Source organism: Somniosus microcephalus, chromosome 3 (genome assembly GCF_052327205.1).
Source record: "Somniosus microcephalus isolate GS21.2 chromosome 3, FLI_Smic_1.0, whole genome shotgun sequence".
Taxonomy (NCBI): domain Eukaryota; kingdom Metazoa; phylum Chordata; class Chondrichthyes; order Squaliformes; family Somniosidae; genus Somniosus; species Somniosus microcephalus.
Genome location: NC_140989.1, coordinates 23526991 through 23545667, shown reverse-complemented (window position 1 = coordinate 23545667; position 18677 = coordinate 23526991). Strand labels below are relative to the sequence as shown.

General features: G+C 47.3%; 1 protein-coding gene across 1 annotated transcript in view; it reads right to left on the bottom strand.

Annotated features, from left to right (window-relative positions):
• The window catches only part of LOC147120900 (DNA-binding protein RFX6-like), a 79282-nt gene that overhangs the window by 27928 nt on the left and 32677 nt on the right, over window positions 1–18677 (bottom strand). Inside the window, 10 exon segments of the mRNA XM_085977296.1 lie at window positions 940–1057; window positions 2715–2809; window positions 4406–4556; window positions 4713–4771; window positions 7584–7684; window positions 7790–7839; window positions 9935–10048; window positions 14307–14384; window positions 15635–15739; window positions 17494–17521. Coding sequence (XP_085833422.1) covers window positions 940–1057; window positions 2715–2809; window positions 4406–4556; window positions 4713–4771; window positions 7584–7684; window positions 7790–7839; window positions 9935–10048; window positions 14307–14384; window positions 15635–15739; window positions 17494–17521 — 899 coding nt within the window.

The following is an 18677-nucleotide window of genomic DNA, read 5'->3' as shown; positions in this document are numbered from 1 at the left end:
CAGTCTGGTGAACATTCGTTCCACTCCCTCTAAGGCATCTAAGTGGAGAGATGCATAAAAACACAGCTTATATAGTCAGGGAATAATGTCAGATGTTTACAGGTAATCTTTCTAACTGCCATTTATCACACCTCGGCAGAGAGATAATCACAGCAATCAGAGGTGTAAATGGTGTCCATATAAGCTATATGGTGACTATATAAGCTGTGTTTTTATGCATCTCTCCACTTCACCTGACGAAGGAGCAGTGCTCCGAAAGCTTGTGATTTCAAATAAAGCTGTTGGACTATAACCTGGTGTTGTGTGATTTCTTACATTTGTCCACCCCAGTCCAACACCGGCATCTCCACACCGTAAATTTATATGATTCTATGATGGGAGTGCATGGTGGGAATTTGGGCGCCGTGGGTGGCACGCTCGTCTCTGAGCCAGGAGGTTGTGGGTTCAAGTCCCACTCGAGCACAAAAATCTAGGCTGACACTCCAGTGCAGTACTGAGGGAGTGCTGCACTGTATTACAGATGAGACGTTAAACTGAGGCCCCCGTCTACTCTCTCAAGAGGATGTAAAAGATCCCAAGGCACTATTTGAAGAAGAGCAGGGGAGTTATCCCCGGTGTCCTGGCCAATATTTATCCCTCAATCAACATAACAAAAACAGATTATCTGGTCATTATCACAGTGCTCTTTGTGGGATCTTGCTGTGCACAAACTGGCTGCCACGTTTCACACATTACAACAGTGACTCCACTTCAAAAAGTACTTCATTGGCTGTAAAGCGCTTTGGGACGTCCTGAGGTTGTGAAAGATGCTGTATTAATGCAAGTCTTTTTTAATTAAAATCCCGAATTCCCAATCAGCGCTCCTGTGGTGCAAAGCTCTGCGGTGACCGTACTACTTCGGAGCGGATGTGTTGGAATTAGAAACGCACTGTTCCATACCAAAGCTCCTTGCCTGTCGCAGGGTCAGCTCGTGCAGTATCTTGGAGGACAGGAAATTCCAGTGCAGGGTCAGAACCCGAGCGCAGTCCTGAAAGGGCGATTTGCCGTCTTTGTGGAACTGAGGAGATCAAGCAGATCCAGTTAGAAAGAGTCAATCGTATTCAGACAAGGAACAGTGTAAGCTCTTGTGTTTTTATTTTTCATGGCCCACCTTGTAAATCCTCCATAGTAAGATACCAGGGACAGAATTACTGTATAATAACGAGCTACCAGTCAAAGGTGAAGTTAATATAGTGACTTGGGAACGGGGTAAGAATTCGTCTGGCCACTATGTGTAGTGGCATCATTAATATGTTGGCTCAGAGGGTGCACTCTCATCTTTGAGTCAGGAGGTTGTGGGTTCAAGTCCCACTCCAGAGGCTTGAGCATATAATCCAGGTTGACAGTCCAGTGCAGTACTGAGGGAGTGCTGCACTGTCAGTAGGTGCCGTCTTTATGTTTGCCGTCTTATGTTTCTATTGGGGAGAAAGCAGGGACAGGGTACTGAATTTGGATGATCAGCCATGATCTCATTAAATGGCGGAGCAGGCTCGAGGGGCCGAATGGCCGACTCCTGCTCCTATCTTCTATGTTTCTATGTTTCGAATGAGATGTCCACCTGAGGCTCCGTCTGCCCATTCAGGTGGATGTGAAAGGTCCCATGGCACTATCCAGAGAAGAGCAGGGGAGGTCTTCTGGTTGTCCAGACCAACTTTTATCCTTCAACCAACACCACCAAAAACAGATGAACTGGACATTTATCTCAAATACAGGAGGAAAATTCTGCGGATGCTGGAAATCTGACGAAGGGTCATCGACCTGAAACATTAACTCTGTTTCTCTCTCTACAGATGCTGCCTGACCTGCTGAGTGTTTCCAGCATTCTCTGTTTTTATTGGACATTTATCTCATTGCTGTTTGTGGGGTCTTGTGCAAATTGGCTGCTGTGTTTGACTACATAACAAGGCCTACACTTCCAAAGTAACTCGTTGGGTGTGAAGTGGCTTGGGACATCTGAGGATTTGAAAAGTGCCATATATAACTCCTTTCTTTCTTTGTTTTAAGAAGAAAATGTAATTTACCAGAAATGATGGGTTACACTGAAGAGACATTTGAGAAGTTAGAACGTTTTTCACTGCGAAGGTTAAGGGGACATCTTCCAGAGACCTTCAAGTTTCTGATGGGTTATGAGAAAAAAAGAAAGACTTGGATTTATATCGCGGTTTTCACAACCTCAGGACATTACAAAGCGCTTCACAGCCAATTAAATATTTTTGAAGTGTAGTCACTGTTGTAATGTAGGAAACAGCAGCAGCCAATTTGCGCACAGCAAGGTCCCACAAACAGCGATGAGATAAGTGGCCTGATAATCTGCTTTTTAGTGATGCAATAGCAGGGTCCCAGACCTGAAACGTTAACTCTGTTTCTCTCTCCACGGATGCTGCCTGGCCTGATGAGTATTTCCAGCATTTTCTGTTGCTTTTTAGCAATTTTGGTCAAGGGATCAATATTGGGCCAGGACAATGGGGAGGACTCCCCTGTTCTTCTTCGAAATAGTGCCACGGGATCTTTTACGTTCACCTAAGAGAGCAGACGGGGCCTCGGTTTAACGTCGCATCTGAAAGACGGCACCTCCGACAGTGCAGCACTCCCTCAGTACTGCAATTGTTAATTCATTTTAACAATTCAGTTACAAGGGAATGTTACCATGGGTACTCGAGAAGTTGTTTTGATACCTTTGAGATATATTTCTCCACAGTTCTATCGAGCCAGTCCGTGAAGGTCTCTATTGTCGCAGGCCTCTGCAGGAGTAACTGAAACTCTTTAACACCTGCAAGCAAAGATAGGTATTATCTGATACTAAATGCGGAACGTTCTCTCGGATTCCAGCATTCACAGAACGTCATCGATGTCAGCTCCATCAAATTACATGGCACTAATACGTTCAGGTGGGTCTGAGGTAATAGTCATGATCCCGTAATCTGAAAAAACAATCCTCGATGGGTTCATAAAAATTGAACTCATGCCTTGAACTCTTTGCTAGAATTTGAAGTCTATGGATTCAGAAGAACATAAGAACATAAGAAATAGGAGCAGGAGTCGGCCATTCGGCCCCTCGAGCCTGCTCCGCCATTCAATGAGACCATGGCTGATCATCGAACTCAACTCCACTTTCCCGCCCAATCTCCATATCCCTTGATTCCCTTAGAGTCCAAAAATCTATCGATCTCTATCTTGAATATACTCAATGACTCAGCATCCACAGCCCTTTCGGCTAGAGAATTCCAAAGATTCGCAACCCTCTGAGTGAAGAAATTCCTCATCTCAGTCTTAAATGGCCGACCCCTTATCCTGAGACTGTGACCCCTGGTTCTAGACTCTCCAGCCAGGGGAAACAACCTCTCAGCATCTACCCTGTCAATCCCCCTCAGAATCTAATATGTTTCAATGAGATCACCTCTCATTCTTCTAAACTCCAGAGAGTATAGGCCCATTCTACTCAATCTCTCCTCATAGGACAACCCTCTCATCCCAGGAATCAATCTAGTGAAACTTCTGATGTAAGAAAACTACTAGGCACTTGGTCTAAGCGTTAAACAAAGCTTTAATCAACTGTTTTACAACATGGAGGTCTAGTTGTGTCCTTCACTAGTTCCTGTTAAGAATGTCCTGCGCAAGCTGGGCCCATGCCCGAGTATTTATACTCTCCCTGGACAGCGCCACCCGTAGGCCGCTCAGTATTATTTCATAAGTCTTTCTTTCATGAATGCCTGATTCATGTCACCTTCGTTGCGCCCCCTCTAAGGCAAGTATATCCTTCCTCACCCACACCCCCTCCCCCCACCGCCCCATTGCAGTTACCTCTTTTTTTTAATCCTTTGTGACTTTCAGTCCTGTGTGTACAGACCAAGTTAAGTTGCTTCCTTGGCATCTACAATGTGCATTCCGCTCAAGGTCTGAATCGTGCCATCTCTCACTTTAATCAAAATAACTTTGCTTCAGTGATTCTCGCTCCATCACAAGTAACTCTAGGTCTCTTAGACAACAAACCTTCTGAACCCAATTCACTCCACCAATACAAAAGCAAAATACTGTGGAAATCTGAAATAAAAACAGAAAATGCTGGAAACACTCAGCAGGTCAGGCAGCATCTGCGGAGAGAGAAACAGAGTTAACGTTTCAGGTGGATGATCCTTTGTCAGAACTGGAAAAAGCTGGAGATGAAACAGGTTTTTAAGCTAGCGGGGCAGGGAAAGAGGGGAGGGGAGGAAAGAACAAAAGGGAAGGTCTGTGATAGGGTGGAAGGCAGGAGAGATTAAATGGCAAAAGGGATGATGGAGCGAGGCTCTCTACCAATGTCCCTTTTTAAGGTAGAATGCCCAAAATGGATTTTTACTACTCATCAGGCCTGAGATGGTTGACGTACCTTGGAGAACCGATGATCTGTCCAAAGCGAAGCTATCTCGAGGCCCAGCCGCCATATTAAGTTGATTGAATGCAATGTTCAAATCTAACACCAGCAAGTCTCGCACCATACAGGCCACGCAGTTCTGGTCTGATAGCACCGCCCTTGCTGTCTGTGAAGAAGAGTTTTTTAAAAAAATAGACAATATTAATAGTTACTCCACAACTGGGCAAGCTGGATGGGCTGAATGGCCCTGGCTCATTCCCACCATCTACCGGATTAGACTTTAATACCCCTTGTACATGTACAGGTTAACCGTTTCTCTCACCTGGGCAATGTAGAGAAATGAGATCTGCCTCTTTATCAATCCCAGCATGGTCCGGGCAACTGAAATACAACAAACAACTCTTAGCCCCAGATAAGGGAGAAGGCAAATTGTTCGACAGAGTTCAAAGAAAGTCTCCCATCAGCAGAAGTACTGTTAACGAGGGACGAGTTTCACCAATGAGACCACTTTCAGAAAGGAGTCCTTGTATTATGACAGTTTAAAGAAGGGGTCTTAGCATCAAGAACAGCTGAAGAGGGATCTCACCATCAAGACTATAGGGTATGTTTTAGCTCAGGGCATTCGGAGCTGGGCGGGGGCAGGGGCCAGGTGTCCCCCACGGGCTCCTCGATGTGAGTCCTGGGCCATTTTAGCTCCCTGGCTGGCGATATCCTGTATAATTTAAAACGGGTTACCGCCTGCGTTTGTGTTCAAATCCCTCCGTGGCCTGGCCTCTCCCTATCTCTGTAACTTCCTCGTGGACCACTTTCCACACCTCGGGAGCCTGCTGTCAACAAGGGCAGACGTCGATGATGAAGTCCAACACCACCTTCAGTGTGCCAGTCGGTCACCTGAGGAAGAGAGTGTTTGAAGACCAGGACCTCAAACCCGGCACTAAGCTCATGGTCTACAGAGCAGCAGTGATACCCGCCCTCCTGTATGCTTCAGAGACATGGACCATGTACAGCAGGTACCTCAAAGCATTGGAGAGGTACCACCAATGCTGCCTCCGCAAGATCCTACAAATCCATTGGCAGGATAGGCGCACCAAAGTCAGTGTTCTCACTCAGGCCAACATCCCCAGCATCGAAGATCTGACCACGCTCGATCAGCTCCGATGGACGGGTCACATTGTCCGCATGCCCGATACGAGACTCCCAAAACAAGCGCTCTACTCGGAGCTCCGGCACGGTAAGAGAGCCCCAGGTGGGCAGAGGAAACGCTTCAAGGACACCCTCAAAGCCTCCTTGAAAAAGTATAACATCCCCACCGACACCTGGGAATCCCTGGCCCAAGACCGTACAAAGTGGAGGAGAAGCATCCGGGAAGGCGCCGAACACCTCGAGTCTCTTCGCCGGGAGCAAGCGGAAGCCAAGCACAGGCAGCGCAAGGAGCGCACATCAACCCAAGGACCCCACCCACCTGCCCCTTCAACCACCATCTGCCCCACCTGTGACAGAGACTGTAGGTCCCGCATTGGACTAATCAGTCACCTGAGAACTCATTTTTAATGTGGAAGCAAGTCATCCTCGGTTCCGAGGGACTGCCTAAGAAAAAGAAGGAAGAACCTCCTCCAGCCCTACAACCCTCCGAGATCCCTGCGCTCCTCCAATTCTGGCCTCTTGAGCATCCCCGATTTTCATCGCCCCACCATTGGCGGCCGTGCCTTCAGCCGCCTGGGCCCTAAGCTCTGGAATTCCCTCCCTAAACCTCTCCGCCTCTCTCTCCTCCTGTAAGACACTCCTTAAAACTCTTTGACCAAGCATTGGGTCTCCTGTCCTAATATCTACTTAAGTGGCTCGGTGTCAAATTGTATTTGATAATCGCTCCTGTGAAGCGCCCTGGGGATGTTATTACTACATTAAAAGGCGCTATATAAATGCAAGTGGTTGTTGTTAAACTGATGCCAATTAGAAAATCTAGACACATGTATTTATACATAAGATGTGGTACCTCTTAAAGAAGATCGTGTCCCCTCCCCCCACTCCCCCAGGGGCAGAAAGCCCTCCAGGCAACAGTTGCATCGGCAGAGGAATGAAGTTGCCAGCACCAGCAAAAACTTGATAGCAGAAGTCTAAAATCGGTTGTAGAAGGCAGAAGATAGGCCAGAAAATGCCTAGCCATTAACCAGCAGCCTAAAAGGACAAACCAGCAACTCACCTGTACGTGGTGGATGAGCCCCTTTAAAGAGCGCCACTGAAGGGGCCTTCCGACCTGTTAGCGCCACGAGTCGCCGAGCGAGTTTATCACGCGGCGAGTCAGGCACTGGGGGCAGCCCAGCCTCACAACAAGCGTAGGACCCTTTATTTAAATATTTTAATGGGCTTTGTAACACTTCCGACGTGCGTTCTGGAGGCCCAAGGAGGAACCCGATCCAATATGGCGAGCGGCACACATCCGGCGCGGAATGAGCCGCATGCGCCACCTGCCATATTGGAGGCTTAGGCATCCGTTTTAGGCCTGTAAAAAATGGCGTGGCAGGATGGGGTTTCCAGGTCATTATTTCTGCCAAAATACCTGTAAGGCAGAGGTTGATCTGCGATTGTAAATTTACTGTACTAGTACTCAAGCCCCATTCACACAACGTTAGTTTTGAATGGCATTAGCAGGCTAGATAGATAGATAGATAGATAGTTGGATGATAGAGAGATAGACAGACAGACAGATAGAAAGATAGATAGACAGATAGATAAATAGACAGACAGACGGACAGATAGACAGATAGAAAGATAGACAGACAGATGGATGATAGAGAGATAGATAGACAGACAGATAGAAAGATGGACGGACAGATAGACAGACAGACAGACGGATGATAGAGAGATAGACAGATAGATAGAAAGACTGACAGACAGACAGATAGACAGACAGACAGACGGATGATAGAGAGATAGACAGACAGATAGAAAGATGGACGGACAGATAGAAAGATAGACAGACAGATGGATAGACAGACAGATAGATAGATAGGCAGACAGATAGAGAAATAGATAGATAGATCGATAGATATATTTTTACGGAGCGAGGGAGCTGTCGACCCAGGTGCTGGGATATGATGTTCAGTCAAACAGCTCCCAGACTGCCGATTCCCATCATACAATGCAATGGCGCGAGAGAGGAGACATGAGAAGCATTTACTCAACGTTACTCTACCTTGTGATTTTTTATTCCTAATTTCCGGTGGGATTCCCTCCAGACAATACGCCAACCACCCAGGGAGTTGTCTTGTGAAGTTCTTCAGTTCTGCTGTGAAACTGAATGTAAAATACTCAATAGCAGATCGGCGTTGCACGCCAGGTGAAAATATCGAATCTCTTGTGCTTATAAATTCTACCCAAGGATTATAAATTGACTCCTACCCTTCTGGTAAGTCCCTCATTGAGGATGGTATTAAGACGTCGATAAGTGCCTGTCAGAAATGAAATAATCTGTGAATATTTCGGCTGTTATCTTTGAATCGCTGCTAGAGTCCTGATTAAGCCAAGCCAAGGGCTGAGCTAAGCATTTGACTAGAAACTCGCTGGAAATAAATAGTCAAGTTAATTTTAAAAAATTCACTCTTCCTAGTGAAAAGTCCCTCCAAAAATGTTAACCTATCGTTTCTCTTTCATAAGCTGACCAACCTGTCCTGCTTTTCCAGGACTTTTTGGTTTTATTTTGAAGCTGTGAATGGCCATTTAAAAATGGAGCCTCACCATCAGGACCCATTTTCAAGAAGGAGCCTGTCCACTTGAACCTCAAATGGCCCAAGTGCTATTTTGGTACCTTGGGGGGCACTACTGGCAACTGGGAACTTCATCCCCACCATTTAAAGAAATAGTCGTAACAGAACATTCCCGTTTCTGCTCATGTGGGAAAAGCTGTGAGCCATTGAAAGGCCATTTGCACACGCACTTCAGTTCCAGGTTCGCCTCCGAGTCACACACCATCCTGACTTGGAAATACATTGCTGTTTAGTCATCGTCGCTGGGTCAAAATCCTGGCACTCCCTCCCTAAAAGCACTGTGGGAGCACCTTCAGCTCACGGACTGCAGTGGTCATTCGGTTCTTTTCACCTGCCAATAAATGCCGGTTGTGTTTAATCTACACAGTACAGTGCAACAGAGCCCAACTCCCTTCACCACTGAAGCACCGTAGCCGCAGTGTGTACTATACACAGGATGCTCTGCAGCCAGTCACCAAGGCTTCTTTGGCAGCACCTCCCAAACCCACGACCTCCACCACCTAGAAGGACAAGGGCAGCAAGCGCATGGGAACAACATTAGCTCCAAGTTTGCCTTCAAGTCACACACCATCCCAACTGGGACATATATATCGGCCGTTCCTTCATCGTCACTGGGTCAAAATCCTGGAACTCCCTCCCTAATAGCACCATGGGAGTACTGTTGTGTCTGTGTATAATAAGACACAGACTGCAGGAGAACAGTACAACAGGTGTTTACTCAACGTGGCTCACACGGGAACTGATCTGTACAGATTACAACTCAGGGCTATAGACAGGTGTGGTCACTGCCGGTACTGCAGTATACATGAGCTGTAAAAGATAGTTCCCCCCTTAACGGTATATACATTACAAGTACCTTCACCGCACGGACTACAGCGGTTCAAGAAGGCGGCTCACCACCACCTTCTCAAGGACAATTAGGGATGGGCAATAAATGCCGGCCTTGTCAGCGACGCCCACATTCCGAGAATAAATTAAACACAAATATATCTATATATATATAAAACGCTGGAAGCACTCAGCAGGCCAGGCAGCATCCGTGGAGAGAGAAACAGAGTTAACGTTTCAGGTCTGGGACCCAGAAGCTCGGGTTCACCCTTCCGGTCGCCTGTCACTGTAATTCTCCGCTCCACTCCCACTCTGACCTCTCTGTCCTCGGCCTCTTACACTGTTCCAATGAAGCTCAACATAAGCTCGAGGAACAGCGCCTCATCTTTCGATTAGGCACTTTACAGCCTTGAGTTCAACAATTTCAGACCATAACCCCTGCCCCCATTTTTCAGGCTGTTGATGATTCTGCCATCCCCATTTGCAACATTTAATCTCTCCTGCCTCCTACACTAGCACAGAATATTCCTTCAGTTCCTTCCGCCCCTCCCCTCCCCTCCCCCTTTCCCTGCCTCTGCACCTGCTTAGTATCTGTTACATCTCTAACCTTTTCAAGTTCTGATGAAGGGTCCCAGACCTGAAACGTTAACTCTGTTTCTCTCTCCACAGATGCTGCCTGGCCTGCTGAGTATTTCCAGCATTTCCTGTTGTTATTTCAGATTTCCAGCACCCGCAGTATTTTGCTATTGTATATATATATTCAGCCAACAAAACTGATGCAACAATTACACGCTTTATTTTTGCACCAAACATAAAGACAGTTAGTTTGGTTTGGTTTCGCTCTCAGGCACTGCCACATTTCCAATGTCCAGACAAGCTCAGTTTGATGTCATGCGTTCAATCGCTCAATGAATGACAAACACACAGCAGTATACAGCGGGGCTTCCGTTACCTTGTACAGAATGGAGTCGTAAAGGCCGACTGTATCAACAATGAGTTCCGCTCTCAGCAGGGGCCGCAGGTGATCAGGCAATCCTTGCCAAAAGTGAAGCAGCAAGCTGGGGACCTGTGAGGGTGGGAGTGAGAACAGCGGCTCACAACAGGACTCTGAACCCAGTAAGCAACAGAAAGAAAAGGACTTGCATTTGTATAGCGCCTTTCATGTCCTGGGGACGTCCATAATGAATTACTTGTGAGATGTACTCTCTGTGGTTTTGTGGGCGAGTGTGGCAGGCACCTTGTTCACAGGACGATCCTACAAATCATACAATCATAGAAATTTACAGCACAGAAGGAGGCCATTCGGCCCATCTTGTCCATGCCGGGCGACAAAAGAGCTGTCCGCCCTAATCCCGTTTTCCAGCACTTGGTCCGTAGCCTTGTAGGTTATGGCACTTCAAGTGCATATCCAAGTAATGACCAATTAATCTGTCCTGGTGACGTTGGCAAGAACATAAGACATAGGAGTAGGAGTCAGTCATTCGGCCCCTCGAGTCTGCTCCGCCATTCAATAAGATCATGGCTGATCTGATCTTGGCCTCAACTCCACTTCCCTGCCCGCTCCCCATAACCCTCGACTCCCTTATCGTTCAAAAATCTGTCTATCTCCACCTTAAATATATTCAACGCCAGGCGAACTCGCCACTCTTCTTGGACCAGTGCCGTGGAACCTTTAATCTGAGCGGGCAGGCGGGGCTTTGGTTTAACCTCTCATCCGAGAGACGACACTGCCAACAAAGCAGCTCTCCCTTCGCTGCAGTGTCTGTTTTTATGTGCTCAAGTCCTAGTGTGTGGTTGAACCCCACAACCTGCTGCCTCGGAGGCCAACGTTTGAAATTGTATTAGAAAAGCTGCTCCTTCAATTCTCTTGCAGTGCACAGCAAATGGAGTTAAAAATAATGACCCAGTGAATTCTTGACACAAAACACTCGCGATCATCAATTAACAATAAAGGCATGTCATAGAAACATAGAAGATAGGAGCAGGAGTAGGCCATTCGGCCCCTCGAGCCTGTTCCGCCATTTAATGAGATCATGCCTGATCATCCAATTCAGTACCCTGTCCCTGCTTTCTCCCCATATCCCTTGATCCCTTTAGCCTTAAGAAATATATCCAACTCCTTCTTGAATATATTTAATGAATTGGCCTCCACTGCCTTCTGTGGTAGAGAATTCCACAGGTTCACCACTCTCTGGGTGAAGAAATTCCTCCTCATCTCAGTCCTAAATGGCTTAGCCCCTATCCTTAGACTGTGACCCCTGGTTCTGGACTCCCCCGCCATCGGGAACAGCCTTCCTGCATCTAGTCTGTCCGGTCCTGTCAGAATTTTAAAAGTTTCAATGAGATCCCCTCTCATTCTTCTAAACTCCAGCGAATATAAGCCTAGTCAAGTTCTTGAACTTCAGAACTGAAACATCACTCCATTTCACCACTGTGAACTCGCCCCTTCTGCTCTTTCCAGCCTCCCCGGTTCCTATTGGAGCCATGAGTTAACCCTCCTGTACGCAGGTTCCGCTTTAAGAGAATCATAGAATAGAATCATAGAATGGTTACAGCACAGTAGGAGGCCATTCGGCCCGTCAAGCCCGTGCCGGCTCTCTGCAAGAGCACCTCAGCTAGTCCCACTCCCCCACCCTTTCCCCGTAGCCCTGCAATTTTTTTTCTTTCAGGTACTTATCCAACTCCCTTTTGAAAGCCACGATTGAGTCTGCCTCCACCACCCTTTCAGGCAGTGCATTCCAGATCATAACCACTCGCTGCGTAAAAAAGTTTTTCCTCATGTCGCCTTTGGTTCTTCTGCCAATCACCTTAAATCTGTGTCCTCTGGTTCTTGACCTTTCCGCCAATGGGAACAGTTTCTCTCTATCTGCACTGTCTAGGATCCTCATGATTTTGACCACCTCTAACAAATCTCCTCTCAACCGTCTCTGCTCTAAGGAGAACAACCCCAGCTTCTCCAGTCTATCCACGTAACGGAAGTCCCTCATCCCTGGAAACATTCTTGTAAATCTTTTCTGCATCCTCTCTAAGGTCTTCACATCCTTCCTAAGGTGCGGTGCCCAGAATTAACACAATACTCCAGTTGAGGCCGAACAAGTGTTTTATAAAAGTTCATCATAACTTCCTTGCTTTTGTACTCTTTGGGCTGGATTTTCTCAATGGAGACGAGTTGGAGGCGGGACTGCTGCTTGTCGTGTCAATGTCCCGCCACCATCATCTTCTGGCCAACCAGAGGGATTTTCCCCTGATTGACCTTGTTAAGCCCACCCGGCGGGCTCAGCAGGCCAATTAGGGGGAAGTCACTGACGGAGCACGTCAACATCTGACGTGCTATCTGTCAAGACTTCTTGAAAGAAGAAATGTCAGCGTCTGACAGCTCTGTGAAGCTGTCAAACACTGACATTCTCTGTAGTTTGATGAGGCCTTGTGTTCAGGACTCATCAAACCTTTCCACTTTGTCGATTTCAGATGACTGTTGGTTCGGAGGATCCTACAGCCAGTCTGTGAAATCGACAAGGAAGATGTCGGGACTCCCAATCCAGAATGGATGAAGGCTATAGGGAGAAACCAAGGTAAGTGAACATTTTTGAACACTTAACACTCACCTCACATACTTATCACTCCACACCATCCCATCACTCACCTCTACATCTTACTTTCAGGTCTCTCTGACCCCTGCAGACCTCCTACTCAACTCCTCCAACCCGGCGGGGTTCTCCGAGGTCGGGAAGCCTTCACCTGAAAAGGTAAAATGGGACTAATCCTTTTTTCTGCCTGTTAACTAACTGTTAACAGAAAATTAAAAGGATTTAATCCCTTACCCGCCTCGAGGAGACGGGACCCGAAGCAGAACATCTTCCCGCCTCCTGGAAAAAGGGCACGGAGACGGGATGGGAGTGGGTTTACCATCCGCCCCCACTTTCTGCTACTTTACCGGCAGTCCCACCTCGGGGCTGGTAAAATCCTGCCCTAAGCCTCTGTTTATGAAGCCCAGGATCCCGTATCGCTTCGCACTTTTCTGCGTTAAATTTCATCTGCCACGTGTCCGCCCATTCCACCAGCCTGTCTTGAAGTCTATCTTCCTCACTGTTCACTATACTTCCAACTTTGTGTCATCTGCAAATTTTGAAATTGTGCCCTGTACACCCACGTCCAAGTCATTAATATATATCAAGAAAGGCAGTGGTCCTAGAACCGACCCCTGGGGAACACCACTGTATACCTTCCTCCAGTCTGAAAAACAACCGTTCACCACTACTCTCTGTTTCCTGTCACTTAGCCAATTCCGTATCCATGCTGCCACGGTCCCTTTTATTCCACGGGCTTCAACTTTGCAGGCAAGCCTATTATGTGGCACTTTGTCGAACGCCTTTTGGAAGTCCATGTACATTACGTCAACCGCATTGCCCCCATCTACCCTCTCAATAGACAGTTTCCTAGAAGTAAAGGGAATTAAGGGTTACGGGGAGCGGGCAGGAATTTGGACATGAGTCTAGGTTCGGATCGGTCATGGCCCTGTGGGTAGCGGAGCGGGCCCAGGGGCCGTGTAGCCTGATCCTGCTCCTATTTCGTGTGTCTAATTCTGTTAGATTCAGGAGATGGTTCTGTGATAGTAGATTGGCGGTTAGGATCAGATCAGCCATGATCTTATTGAATGGCGGAGCAGGCTCGAGGGGCCGATTGGCCTACTCCTGCTCCTATTTCTTATGTTCTTATGTACCTCATCAAAAAACTCAATCAAGAATTGTCCAAACCCTCAACCCTACAGCTGCCCTCAGCTGGTGCGCTGCCCCGCATCTTCCCCATGAATTCTTTGGGCCTTCTGGGCGCCTCCCATCCACTGCTGGCAGGAATCGTGCCTTTGTTCCCGCCCATTAATATGACCCTGTGCTGACCCCAGGATTTGCTGGCGGGGTCAGTGTCGGGGCCCATTGGTCGGACGTGAGTCTCGCCCCGCTGCACTTCTGGCGGTGGGTCGCAGGGTTCAGAATTTCGGGGCCAATGATTTCCTGATTTCGTCAAGATTAAGGAGATGCTGCACAGAAACGGTCCCTCCCTGCAGTGGGGGAAGGGGTGGGTGGGTGGGAATTGAAAGCCAGAAGACATTACTTTGGGCTCTGGCGCATCTCCTAGAGGCTTGAAGCAGGGCAGGGATAAGGGATCGGATCTCCTGCCCGCCTCCTTGGTCTGGACAATAGATGGGGATGTGGAGGGGCATGGGAGCCTAAAGAAGGTGGTGAAGGAAAGAGGACATTACGGGGCAACTTGTAACAGGCTTAGGGAGGGCTAAAGGCAACCGAAACGGGTCAAAAAAACAAAATCACCTCATCAAAACTGGCTGCAATGACTGTGTCCAGGATCCTCTGGCAGTGTATTTGGTACATGAGCAGGAAGGTGTTCACCTAAGGAAAGAAAGAACTTTCATTTCTATAGCGCCTTTCACACCTTCAGGATATCCCAAAGCACTTTATAGCCAATTAAGTATTGTTTGAATTATGCTCACTGAAGTAATGTAGGAAATGTGTCAGCACAGCAAGATCCCACGAACAGCAATGACCAGATAGTCTGTTAGCCAGGACACTGGGGAGAACACCAGGTTCTTCTTCGAAATAGTCCTATGGGATCTTTCACCTGAGAGGGCAGGCGGGACCTTGGTTTAACGTCTCATCCAAAAGACAGTGCAGCACTCCCTCAGCACTGCACTGGGAGCGTCAGCCTAGATTTTGTGCTCAGGTCTCTGGAGTGGGACGTGAACCCACTCTGACTCAGAGGTGAGAGTGCTGCCCACTGAGATAAGGCTAACACCTTAGTCATCGACCTAAAAATTTAACACTGCTTCTCTCTCTCCACAGATGCTGCCTGACCGGCTGAGTATTTCCAGCATTTTCTGTTTTTATTTTAATTCCCACCAACAGATGCATTTAAGGCAAAGCTAGGAAAACATATAATCTGGAATAAAAAGCTAGTGTCGGTAATGGTGACCATGAAACTACCGGATTGTCGTAAAAACCCATCTGGTTCAGTAATGTCCTTCAGGGAAGGAAATCTGCTGCCCTTACCCGGTCTGGCCTATATGTGACTCCAGACCCACAGCAGTGTGGTTGACTCTTAACTGCCCTCTGATATGGCCTAGCAAGACACTCAGTTGGTACCAAACCGCTATAAAGAGGAATACAGCACCGTGGGAGTACCTTCACCGCATGGACTGCAGCAGTTCAAGAAGGCGGCTCAAGGGCAATTGGGGAGGGGCAATAAATGGCAGCCTTGCCAGCGATGCCCACATCCCATGAACGAATGAAAAAAAAGATATGAGGGAGAAAGGAATAGAAGGATATGCTGATAGTGTTGGATGAGGTAGGGTGGGAGGGGGCTGGTGTGGAGCATAAACACCGGCACGGACCAGTTGGACCAAGCGTCCTGTTCCTGTGCTGTAAATGCTTTGTAATTTCACGTAATAGTAACTTGCCCTCCAAGGTGCTTCTCCACCCATCTGTGAACTCACATCCCACCACTGTGTAAATCTTTGCAAATGACGGACACTGTCCGTTTATTGCCTCTCTCCCATGTGGCATAGACTGAATTCCTCAGTAACAGTCCGGTGCCCATTCTCACCCATTCAGACACATCGTTGTAACTGTTAGGACTGTTGTACCTCCTCACGTTCAAGCCCATCGCTCAGAATTAGGTTTTCAGCTTCTGGGTAGTCTGGTAACAGCATCCCGATTTTGGAACTTAAAGAGTATTTTCTACACGTTCCCTACAACAGAAAAGAAGCGCAGTCACTGTTGTAATGTAGGAAATGCAGTAGTCAGTTTGCACACAGCAAGATCCCACAAACAGCAATGTGATAGTGACCAGACCCTCTGTTTTTAGTGATGTTGATTGAGGGGTAACTATTGGCCTCAGGACACCGGGGATAACTCCCCTGCTCTTCTTGGAAATAGTGCCGCGGGATCTTTTACGTCCACCTGAGCGAGCAGACGGTTTACTGTCTAATCCGAAAGACGGCACCTCTGACAGTGCCGCACTCCCTCAGCACTGCACTGGGAGCGTCAGCCTAGATTTTTGTGCTCAAGTCTCTGGAGCGGGGACTTGAACCAACCGAAGGGTAGCATTACTTCCAAGTTTAGGCTCCATCTGCTGGACCCATACACAAATACATTATTCAATCTTAAACACTGGATGGCTCCCGCTGACTCTCCTTCGGATTTCCCCATGGGATTTAGGAGCTTGAGTAGCGCGAATGGGAAGACTGATGAGGTTGCTTGGCAGCCCTCTCGGTCGAGCGTGGCTTGTGGCACAGAGGAAAGGCGACAAAAATGAAATAGGAGTTTCAGGTTTCACACTAAAAGTAGGTACAGCCTAAACTGATGCCATGTTGACAGGATTAGCTCCGCTGTGGGCAAGATGGATGATGAATGTAGGATTTACGAGGATGTTGCCAGAACTGGGGAATTTTAGCTATGAGGAAAGATTGGATAGGCTGGGGTTGTTTTCTTTGGAGCAGAGGAGGCCGAGGGCAGATTTGATTGAGGTGTAGAAAATTATGAGGGGCCTAGATAGAGTGGGTAGGAAGGACAAATTTCCCTTAGCAGAGAGGTCAATAACCAGAGAGCATAGATTTAAAGTAATTAATAGAAGGATTAGAGGGTGTTGGGGTCTGGCACTCACTGCCTGATAGGGTGGTAGAGGCAGAAACCCTCATCACATTTAAAAAGTACAGGAAACTTTTTTTTATCCGGCACCGACGGGACCGACGTGGTGCCGGTTCATCAAAAATTCCGGATAACCGAAAGCTATAGTAAAAGATACGGAGCTGAGCGCTCCGTATAAAGCAACAAACCCTGTTAGGTTCAGAACAATGGCCACAAGTTCCAAGCGTCTCTGTAGCTTAGCAACAGCTGCAGCCACACCCTTGCACAGCACCAGATCGAGGAAGGCAAGTAATAAAACTTACCTGAACCTACTCCTGAATTTTGCCGGTTAACCAAGATTTCCGGTTATTTAGGTGCTGGTAAATCGAAAGTTTCCTGTACTTGGATATGCACTTGAAGTGCCATGACCTACAGGGCTACGGGCCAAGAGCTGGAAAGTGGGATTAGGCTGGATAGCTCTTTTTTGGCCGGCACGGACACAATGGGCCGAATGGCCTCCTTCTGAGCCGTAAATTTCCATGATTCTATAGGAGCAGGAGGAGGCCCTTCAGCCCCTCGAGCCTGCCTCGCCATTCAATGAGGTCCTGGCTGATCTGTACCTCAACTCCATTGACCTGCCTCAGCTACAGACCCCTTGATACCCTTACCTAGCAAAACTGACCCTTGCATTAAAGCTGTGTTGGGTGAGTTTGAATATTGCACCATCACTCTTGGTTACAACATTAAGGAAGTTAGTGAGAAATTCCTTTCTTTTTATTTAAAGTTCCATGGAGCGATTTAACCCAATTTGGAGAGTTCTTTCAACATCCTGATTTTGCTTTAAGCGTTTAATTATTAATATCTGTACTTTGCTTACCTCGGTTTTAACTTTGGTGCCTGAAAATCTTAAAATTAAAAGAAAGGCCACAGTTAAATATAATAAAAGTAAAAAATAATCACACTTTCATTTATATGTCAATGGAATGTCTCAAATTGCTTCACTGAATGAAGTGCGATGAGGCTGTGCAGGCAAACATGGGGGAATGTTGACTTTCTTGAGTGTAAATCATAGAATGGTTACAGCACAGACCATTCGGCCCGTCGAGACCGTGCCGGCTCTCTGCAGGAGCACTTCAGCTAGTCCCACTCCCCACCGCCCTTTCCCCGTGGCCCTGCAAATTTTTTAATCAGCTAACGATTATATTTTTTCCCATTAAAAACAACACAATTCATTGGAAGCATCTTGATGGTCAGATTTTTAAGAACATAAGAAATAGGAGCAGGAATAGGCCAGTCGGCCCCTCGAGCCTGCTCCGCCATTCAATAAGATCATGGTTGATCTTGGGCTCAAAGCCACTTCCCCGCCCGCTCCCCATAACCCTTCACTCCCTTATCTTGGAAAAATCTGTCTATCTCCACCTTAAATGTATTTAATGACTCCGCCTCCACAGCTCTCTGGGGCAGAGAATTCCACAGATTTACAACCCTCTGAGAGAAGAATTTCCTCCTTATCTCAGTTCTAAAAGGGCGACCCTTTATTCTGAAACTATGCCCCCTAGTTCTAGATTCCCCCATAAGGGGAAACATCCTCTCTGTATCTACCTTGTCGAGCCCCCTCAGTATCTTATATGTTTCAATAAGATCACCTCTCATTCTTCTAAATTCCATCAGCTTAGGTTGTATTACTGGTGCAAATGTTTAGAACTAAACACAGAAGAACAGAAGAATCTGTTCTCCTGGAATAGTCAGATGGAAAATCCCACCCAAAATATGAACCCGTTTCTTTTTCTTCAAGTAGCCGAATGACCTCACTGTGGATTCACAACATTTCCTGTTTTCATTTTGGATTTGCGTTTGTTTTTTAATATTTCTATTTTCTTTGGCCATTTTGTGATCTTCAATGTTCCTAAAACTGTCTTCCAGCCCTACAGACCTCCGAGATCTCTACTTCCTCCAATTCTGGCCTCTTGCCCATCCCTGATTTTAATCGCTCCATCATTGGTGGCCGTGCCTTCAGCTGCCTAGGGCCTAAACTCTGGAATTCCCTCCCTAAACCTCTCC